A 9,709-nucleotide genomic window follows, 5' to 3' on the forward strand; every position below is an offset into this window, starting at 1 on the left:
CGCCCCTGTCCCTGTGCCAGCAGTGTGTGTGTGACGTCCTGCGCTGCCCTGTCCCCCCGTGGGCTCAGCTGGGCCTGGCTCTGGGGGGGCCTGGGTGTTAAAGTGGCCTTGGTTTGTGTCCTGTTGGCCCCGCAGGTCTGAGCAGTGACAGCGGCCTGGGAGGGAGCACCGATGGCAGCACCGACATCCTGGTGTTCGGCTCCGTGGTGGACAGCGTGACAGAGGAAGGTGGGTGGCACACGGGGAAGGGCGTGAGGGATTGGTCTGGGATCTTCTTGGATGGAGATGCAGTGTTGGATAACACAGAGAGGCAGGGCTGAGGGGGTTCGGGGGAATTGATTTGTAAAACAGAGCTTGTATATCGTAGCAACAACTTGGGCCCTGCCAGAGGGGAGGGTTGGATGGGGTTTTGGGAGGGAGTTCTTCCCTGTGAGGGTTAGATGGGATTTTGGGATTAAATCCTTCCCTGTGACAGTGGGGAGGCCCTGGGATGGATTTCCTGGAAAAGCTGTGGCTGCCTCATGCCTGGAAGTGTCCAAGACCAACCTGGGATAGTGGAAGATGACCCTGCCCATGGAATGAGATGAGCTTTTAGGTCCCTTCCAACCCACACCAGTGTGGGATTCTTTGTTTTCTCACTGAATTGACCCTAAATCAAAGCAGAATTATCCAAATAACGGCAGGCACAGCTTCACATAGGCAGGATGGGTGAGCAGGGATATAAAAAAATGAAGTGGGAAGCTTTGGGCTGATCTCTCCCCACCCTTCCCTGCCTGGCAGAGTGCGAGGTGTCGGAGGAGAGCAGCGGGGAAGCCGAGATCGAGCAGGAGGCGTCGGATTTGGAGGATCTGAGGGAGCTGCACCCCGGCCTGCTGATGTACAGGGCAGCTCAGGCCCGGAACCTGCCCCTGATGGCAGAAGCTCTGGCCCACGGGGCCGAGATCAACTGGGTGAACGACGAGGATGAGAACAAAACCCCTCTGATCCAGGCTGTGAAGGGGGTACGTTGTGCTGGGAATGTGAGGCCTTGGCTCTGGTTTGGAGCACAGGAATTGTCCGGCCTGTGCATCCTGCTGGATAAATTGATGTGGAAATTCCTTTTCCCCCTCACCAGGGCTCCTTGATAGCCTGTGAATTCCTGCTGCAGAACGGGGCAGATGTCAACCAAAGAGACTCACGGGGCCGGGCCCCCCTGCACCACGCCACGTACCTGGGGCACACCGGGTGAGTCTGGATCCCTGGCATGGGATCCAGAGCTGGATAACCCAGAATTGGATAACCCAGGGAGCTGGATAACCCAGAATTGGATAACCCAGGGGGCTGGATAACCCAGGGGGCTGGATAACCCAGGGAGCTGGATAACCCAGAATTGGATAACCCAGAATTGGATAACCCAGAACTGGATAACCCAGGGGGGTGGATAACCCAGAGTTGGATAACCCAGAGTTGGATAACCCAGGGGGCTGGATAACCCAGAATTGGATAACCCAGAACTGGATAACCCAGGGGGCTGGATAACCCAGAATTGGATAACCCAGAATTGGATAACCCAGGGGGCTGGATAACCCAGAATTGGATAACCCAGAACTGGATAACCCAGGGGGGTGGATAACCCAGAATTGGATAACCCAGAGTTGGATAACCCAGGGGGCTGGATAACCCAGAATTGGATAACCCAGAACTGGATAACCCAGAATTGGATAACCCAGAGTTGGATAACCCAGGGAGCTGGATAACCCAGAATTGGATAACCCGGAGTTGGATAATCCCCTCAGCCCAGAGAGCCAGGGCTGAGGGGGTTTTAGGGAATTGATTTGTAAAATATGGCTTTTAGAGCATATCAATGAATGTGGCACAGGGTTAGGTGGGATATTGGGATGAAATCCTTCCCTGTGTGGGTGGGAGGGGCTGGGATGGAATTCCCAGAGAGGCTGTGGGTGTCCTATCCCTGGAAGTGCCCAAGGCCAGGTTGGAGCAAGCTGGGGTAGTGGGAGGTGTCCTTGCCTATGGAATGAGATGAGTTTTGGGATCCCTTCAACCCAAACCAGTGTGGGATTCTCTCTTTTCTCACTGAATTTACCCTAAATAAAGGCAAAACTCTACAAATACTGGCAGGCACAGCTTCACTTAGGCTGGCCTAAATCAGGAAACGCTGCAGAGAAAGGAATGGGGGTGCAGGGGCCTGGTTATCCCCTATGTGCCATCATGAGGGCAATTATCCTTGAGACAATCAAATCCATGGAATCATGGGATGGATAATTGCTCAAGGGTTGGATGCAAGCTCAGGGAGAGGAGGATGTGGGATCAGCAGGTTCAAACCTGACTTTGGGACAGCAGTTGAATCCCTCAGTGTCCCTGCTGAGACACTGCGGGAACAGTCGGGACACACTCAGGTGGAGACTCCTGGAATTCTGTGCCTCTGGAGCTGGAATTCCTGCCCTGAGGGCCCTTTGTGCCCCCGCAGGCAGGTGTGCCTGTTCCTGAAGCGTGGGGCCAACCAGCACGCCGTGGATGGGGACGGGCAGGACCCGCTGAGCATCGCCGTGACCGCGGCCAACGCCGACATCGTCACCCTGTGAGTGCTGCCGGGGCTGGGAGGCGCCGGGAAACACCGGGAAGCACTGGGAAACAGCAGGCAGCACTGCCTGAGGACTGGGAAACACTGGGAAGCACTGGGAAACAGCAGGCAACACTGCCTGAGGACTGGGAAACACTGGGAAGCACTGGGAAACAGCAGGCAACACTGCCTGAGGACTGGGAAACACTGGGAAGCACTGGGAAACAGCAGGCAACACTGCCTGAGGACTGGGAAACACTGGGAAGCACTGGGAAACAGCAGGCAGCACTGCCTGAGGACTGGGAAACGCTGGGAAAGACTGGGGAACACTGCCTGGGGACTGGGAAACGCTGGGAAAGACTGGGGAACACTGCCTGGGGACTGGGAAACGCTGCCTGGAGACTGGGAAATGCTGGGAAAGACTGGGGAACACTGCCTAGGGACTGGGAAACACTGGGAAACACTGCCTGGGGACTGGGGAACACCACCTGGGAACTGGGAAACACTGGGAAATGCTGGGGAACACTGCCTGGAGACTGGGAAATGCTGGGAAAGACTGGGGAACCCTGCCTGGGGACTGGGAAACACTGCCTGGGGACTGGGGAACACCACCTGGGAACTGGGAAACACTGGAAAACACTGGGAAACACTGCCTGGAGACTGGGAAACACTGGGAAATGCTGGGAAAGACTGGGGAACACTGCCTAGGGACTGGGAAACGCTGCCTGGGGACTGGGAAACACCAGGAAACCTTGGGAAACACTGCCCAGGAACTGGGAAAGACTGGGAAACACTGCCTGAGGACTGGGAAACACTGCCTGGAGACTGGGGAACACCACCTGGGAGCTGGAAAACACTGGGAAACGCTGGGAAAGACTGGGAAACACTGCCTAGGGACTGGGGAACACTGGGGAACACTGCCTGGGGACTGGGGAACACCACCTGGGAACTGGGAAACACTGGGAAACACCGCCTGGGGACTGGGAAACACTGGGAAATGCCAGCAGCAGGGGAAGGAATAACCAAATCCTGCCCCCCGTGCTCTTTGTCCCGCCGCAGGCTGCGCCTGGCCCGGATGAACGAGGAGATGCGGGAAGCAGAGGGTCCCTTCGGGCAGCCGGGCCAATATCCCAGCAACAGCCCCACGGAGCTGCAGTACAGGAAATGCATCCAGGAGTTCATCAGCCTTAACATCGACGAGTGTTAGTGACGAGTCCCCATCCCCTCTGCTGCCCCGGAGCTGGGCTGAATCCCTGGAGAGCCCCATCCTTGGATATCTCGGTGTTTTCCTTGCAGATTGGTCTGTTGTTGATGCCTGCACCCCTCGGGTTGAGCTGCCCGCAGGAAGGCCAAGGGGGTCTTCCCTGTGAGCTTTAAGTTCTCATGCTTGACTACTGGATGGTTGATTTTTATGTTTTTTTGGAGTAGGAGCCTCCCAGGGCATAACCACAGACCTTGGCATGTGGGCTGGAATGTGTGGGAAGTGTGGGAGAGGAGCTTAGAGTTGGAAAAAAAAAAAAAGGAAAAAAAAGAAAAAAAGAGAAGAAAAGGAAAAGCCCTCAGTGACCAGGAGAGAGCCACCAACACCAGGATCAGATGAAGCTGGCCCTGAAGAGTTGGCTTGGAATTCGGGCAGGGATTGTGGAGCCCTCAGCCTGCTGTGCCCCTGGGAGAACTCAGAGGTGCCCTCCCGGGCTGGTTTTGGGGCAGGGATGCTCCGAGCGGAGCGGGTGGCATCGGGAGCTCCTCACCTTTCACTGCTCTCAGGACTGAACCAGCCATGCTCCCCTCGTTTGCTGCCCTGGGTGCTTGGCTGCTCAAAGCCATAGCTGCCCTGCTTCCAGCAGCCATCCTGCAGCATTCCTGGAAGCAGCAGCGCTGATCCCTGGAGCTGGGAGAAGCTTGTCGCTGGCGATGGGCTCGGGGCAGGGAGGGGAAGCTGCTCCAGCTGCTCGGTGCAATCTGACTCCACTCGGTTCCCTGCTCCCTTCAGGTTTCTGTGGAGGAGAATTCCACTTGCATGAGTCCCCTCCGTGCTCTCCCCCCGCATGCTGGAGCATCTCAGCGGCTTTGGAGCTCCCCAGTTCCAGGGAGCAGCAGAATTTTGTGTTTCCCTCCTTTTTTTCCCCGAGGTTTTTGGCTGGAGTGAGGGAATTTTCCTTGGAGCACTTTGTTGCTGTCTCGTGTGTCTGGAGCTGTCCCATCCCGTCTTGGGAGGGCTTAGGGAGCACGGGGACCTCTGGAGCCCTGTCTGGAGATTGGAGGCTCCTGTAGGAGCCTTTCCCCAACGTCCCCAACTGCAGCTGGCACCAGAGGTTGTCAGGGCTCGGGGGTGACATCCCTGCCTGGGCTCCAGGGTCAGGCCACAGTGCCTTATGGATCATCCCAGGATCTTGAGGGGCTCCAAGGAAACAAAGAATCGCAGGCAGAGTTCCCCACTCTCTGCACTCCATTGGCAGATCCACAATCCCATTTCTCATCCCATCCACTCTGGAATTCTTGATGTTTTCGCTTCCTGGCCGCTGCCCTGCTCAGAAACCTTGGCAGGATTTGTTCCTGGGGCTGGAATTGTGTCCTCAGATATTGAGGGAACAGCTGCTCACCCTCAGGGGCTCAGCCAGCAGCCCTCCCACACAACAAAGAGCCTTCACTGGGTCTCTCTTGGCTCGAGGGAATTCCTGCTTCCTTAGGAAGGTGCTGTCCCAGGTTTTCCTGCAGCCAGGCTGCTCTTTCCTGTCTGTGCAATCTCGATTCCCACTGGAGCTTTGGGATGAGCAATTCCCAGAGCTGAGCTCTGCTCTCAGTGTCTGCTGCGAGTCTGGAATGGTCCTGGTGCAGTGCAAAATCTGCCCCCAGGGCCTCCTGTGCTTCCTTAAATCATGAACAATCTCCTTCCACTGATCCTGGGGAATGAAAATTCCCCCTTTTTGGCTGTTCAGTGCCTGGGCTGGAAATCTCCTGTGGTCTTGGAGCAGGCAGTGCTCCCTCTGAACTCTCCTGAGTGGGAAGTGGAGGCTGAGCAGGGGCAGCTCCCGTGGTCCGTTCATCCCTGCCCAGCTCCGGCACCCTCAGGAGCGCCTCGGGAACACCCCTGGGATGAAGCAGAAATTGCTGCAATTCCATTTCAGAGAAGCTGGGATGGATAAACCCCGAATTCAGAGGACAGCTCTGGGAGCAGAGATTGTAGCTCTGACTGTGGCTCCCTCAGGATTCCAGCTGTGGCAGGGCTGCTCCGGGGTCTCCTTCACTTTCCATTTAACATTCCCTGGATTTAACACCTCCTGCCCCCTGGGAGGTGTCACCAGCACTGCTGCCCCCTCAGTGTCTCCTGGGCAGGGACAGAAGCTCCTGGAGCTCCACTTTCGCTCCTTTGCTTCGGGCTTTGTCTTCTTTCTGACCCAAATCACCTCAGATTTCGATGCCCCCCCCGCCCCGAGCAGGGCGCTGCCTTCACGGCCCCGTTTGTCACCTCTTCCTTGGCATTCCGGCCTCTTTGTCCTGCTGCTGCTGCTGCACTCGGTTTAAAAGTTTAAAACCAGCGTTTAAAAGTTTCAAAGCCAGCCCTGAGCAGTGCCCTGGCTGCTCCTGGCACGGCTGGGATGGGGTTGGAAGTGCTGCTGCTCCCGCTCCCAAATCCACCCTCAAATCCGAGTCTGCCTTCAGCAGGACCCTGCTGTGCCCAGGGACAGCCCCCACATCCCCCTGGGACACCTGGAGAGCTCCACAGATCCAAGATCCTGCTCTTCTTCCCGGGTTAGGAGCTGGGAGATTCCTGCAGGGGATTCCCTCTTCAATCGCACCCCGTTTTGTGCTGATCTGCATCACTTGGGGCGGTTTTTTGGTGCTGATTCCCCCTCGAGTTGTGCCCTTTCCACGCTGGGAATCTTTTCAGGGTACTTCAAAGCTCTTGAGAGTGAAGTAGAAGTTTCACCACTGCCATGGTCCTGCTCTGCTCATGGATTTCAGCACGGTCATTGTGGTTTTTTTTTTTTACCTGTACAGCAACTTCAAACACCCCAATTGGTTTTCCCAGCTTTTTAGGAGGAGTTAGAAACCCGACTGATCCTTTCTGTGAGCCAAGGACAACCGTGGCTTCCACTTTTGGGTCGTTTTATTTCACTTTTTCTGGGAATTCTGGCCAGAAATCCTGGCCAGTTTGCTCCCTGGAAGCTCAGCCTCACTGCTGGAGTAGATGAAGTTGAAAAAAAAATGTAAATATTGATGCAAAAAGCAGCGTCTTGCAAGACAATTGATCTATTTAACATGTATTGGTACTTTATTTAGAGTCAATGTATAAAGCAACTTTGTGCACTTTTCCTACCTGACAGTATTGGGGGGTTTTATGTTCTTTTGTTATGGGTTTTGTGCTGTCTTTTTTAATCAGTGGAATTGTTAAGTATTTAATTTATTCTTATTGATGTGCCCAGAGGACTAGTGCAATTTTTATTCAATACAGTTGGTCTGTATTTAATGTCAGGATTTTTTTTTTTTTTTGTAGCATTGCTAGGGAATATTTTTCCAAACCTGCCTTTTTTTCCCTCCCCTAATTTTCCTTTCTTCCCCCCTCCCCTTTCTGTTTTCATCATGAGGCATTAAATGCCTCTAATTTGAGATATAACCCAACACTTGAGAACACCCTGCAGTCCCTACAACTGAAATTTCTCCAGGAAAAACACGCTAAGGAGGCACTTCTCCCTATTTTCTGTGTTTCTTTGATTTTTATTTTTGCTTGGGGAGTGTGTGGGGGGGGTGTGTGCGCTCCAAACCTTGGAGGGGAGAGTGGGGAAGGTGCACAGAAAATTCATTTCCAGCCAGGGAAATGCATTTCCAGGCTCCGGGGAAGATGAGAAAATGAACATTTTCTTGGTTTTCCTGCCTCAAACGCAGCTGGATTTGTGTTGTACAACCCTGCTTGGAATATTTGCTGCCCAAAATTGCTGGTTTTTCACTCTCCCTTTTTTTTCCCCAAGGGTGTGTGAGTGTTTTCTCTGGACTTTAACCACATTTAACAGGAGGAATTTGCCTTTGTGTAGAAAGCAGAGTGCCAGGCACTGCCCAAAGCCTCCTCAGCCACCAGGATCCTCCATCCTTGGAATTTTCGGGGATCTGGGTGAATATTTCTCTCCCTATCCTCACTTTTATTTGACCAACCCTGTAACTAAGTGCCTGGACTTGGATCCAGTCTGGGTTTGGGTCTCTGGGTTTGGATCTCTGGGCTCTCATTCCAGGTGGGATGAGCTCAGCTTGTTGGATTTTTAAGCAACGCCCTCAGTGCTCCCTCTCCAGTGAAATCCAGGGAAGCCTCAGGTTATTTCAGTGTTGCTGCCTCTGAGATGGGAAATTTCTTGGAGTATTTTAAAGGAAAAACGTGGAGCTGGAAGATTTTATGCCTTTAACAAAAATAAAGTGTGACAAGCTGAGCTGTGATGGGCATAAAATGGCATTATTAAGGTTGGAAAAGCCCTTTGAGGTCATCAAATTAATGACGCTGCAGCTTCAAAGAGAGAACTGGAGGGAGGATTTTGGAATCAAGAGATCAGGAACATCTCAGAGCAGCAAACAAGGCCATGATTTATGCAAGAAAACCCCAGGAGCTCCTGAGGAAATGCACTGAATTCCTGCCCAGTGGCCCTGGCCACGGCTGTCCCCTGTGCTGGGCTGTCCCCTGGCCACGTGTCCCTCACTGCCCGGAGCATTTTTGCTTTCAACCAAAGACAGAACGGGCTGGGAGGTGACACTGAGCCCTGGGAGAGCTGGTGCCAACCCCAGTGAGTGTGGGGTGGCACAGGGACAGCGGCGGGGCACCAAGGGGCTGAGGGAGAGGGGGTTTCTGAGGGGAAAAGGGGATTTTTTGGGGAGATTCCAGAACAGATGAGTGCTGTTTCCATAGGAATGGGGCTCATATCCCTCATATCCCCAGCCTCGCAGGGAATTGGGGCTGTGCCAGGGGGAATGCAGCTGGATGGGGAGGGAATGAGGGGGGAAGTGTAGCCAAAGCGCTTCCCAAGGCACAAGGAGGACTGGGGATGGCAGGAGAGGACACCTGGGGTGGGACCTTGCTCCCAGGATGGAGCAGTTTGGGTGGAAATCTTCCTGTTGCCAGAGGTGGCACAGCAGGAGCGACCTGGGGCCACCTGAGCCAGGCCGGCCAGGGGCTGCCACAGCTTCCCTTGCCAACAGCACGGACAGGGACGGGTCCTGTGGCCACAGGGAGAGGCTGTTTTTGGCCAGGCCAGAGGTGCTTTAGCCAGGCCAGAGATCCTTTGGGGAGGTCAGAGATCCTTTGGCCAGGCCAGAGGTGCTTTGGCCAGGTCAGAGATCCTTGGGCCAGGCCAGAGGCCCTTTTTGGCCAGGCCAGAGATCCTTTGGCCAGGCCAGAGATCCTTCAGGGAGGTCAGAGGCCCTTGGGCCAGGTCAGAGATGCTTTGGCCAGGCCAGGGACCCTTTGTGGCCAGGCCAGGGACCCTTTGTGGCCAGGTCAGAGATCCTTTGTGGCCAGCCCAGAGGCCCTTCCTGGCCAGGCCGGAGCCCTGAGGGCTCTGCCCTCGCTGTAAATACGCCGCTGTCACCCCTTCCCCCCTCCCCTCCCTCACCCTCCTGCTTTCGGTGCCACTTTGTACCAGGTTTTTTAATCCTTCTCCCCACACAGCCTGTGCTGCCCATACCTCTGGAAAACCAGATATTCTCTCTGTAATTACCTTTGTACAATTTCAAAGCTCTTGCTGTGCTGTCGGCCTTTTTTTCCTCCCCCCTCGCCTCCTTTCTCTTCTATGGTCTCTTGAAGCACTGTTAATAAAAATCTGAATAAATCCTTCCCTTTCCTTCTTGGCTTTTATTGCTGGAGGCTTTCTTGCCTTGCTGCCTGGATTAACTGGATCTAAAATCCCTTTTTTAACCTGTTTCCCTTCTCCTCTGCACCTTCCAGGCTGAGCTGTGGGGCACTGAATGGCACATAAATATTCTGATTTTTTTTTGCTGGGGTTTCTATGACTCTCTGGTGGTGAAGATGATGATGATGATGATGATGATGACTCCAGGCTGCTCTGGAGGAAGGCTGGGACAAAAGGGACAGGCTCAGGTCACCCCTGCCCCATTACACCCCTTCCTGTGCTGGATCCTGAGCTCTGTCCTTGCACTACATGGAAAAATCCT

At 54.3% G+C, this 9,709-nt stretch overlaps 1 protein-coding gene across 5 annotated transcripts in view; it reads left to right on the forward strand.

Moving 5' to 3' along the window:
• The window catches only part of ACAP3 (ArfGAP with coiled-coil, ankyrin repeat and PH domains 3), a 70,954-nt gene extending 61,577 nt beyond the window's left edge, over positions 1 to 9,377 (forward strand). For 4 of the 5 annotated variants that reach the window (XM_039563928.1, XM_039563931.1, XM_039563929.1 and 1 more), the window contains 5 exons: positions 136 to 228; positions 781 to 1,001; positions 1,115 to 1,224; positions 2,465 to 2,575; positions 3,617 to 9,377. In XM_039563928.1, coding sequence (XP_039419862.1) covers positions 136 to 228; positions 781 to 1,001; positions 1,115 to 1,224; positions 2,465 to 2,575; positions 3,617 to 3,764 — 683 coding nt within the window. In that variant the 3' untranslated portion in view covers positions 3,765 to 9,377. Of the gene's footprint in view, positions 1 to 126; positions 229 to 780; positions 1,002 to 1,114; positions 1,225 to 2,464; positions 2,576 to 3,616 lie in introns of all 5 variants that reach the window. The other variant, XM_039563930.1, reaches the window with a different exon arrangement.
• Positions 9,378 to 9,709: the final 332 nt, after the last annotated feature.

The sequence above is a fragment of the Corvus cornix genome, chromosome 21 (genome assembly GCF_000738735.6).
Source record: "Corvus cornix cornix isolate S_Up_H32 chromosome 21, ASM73873v5, whole genome shotgun sequence".
Lineage (NCBI taxonomy): Eukaryota > Metazoa > Chordata > Aves > Passeriformes > Corvidae > Corvus > Corvus cornix.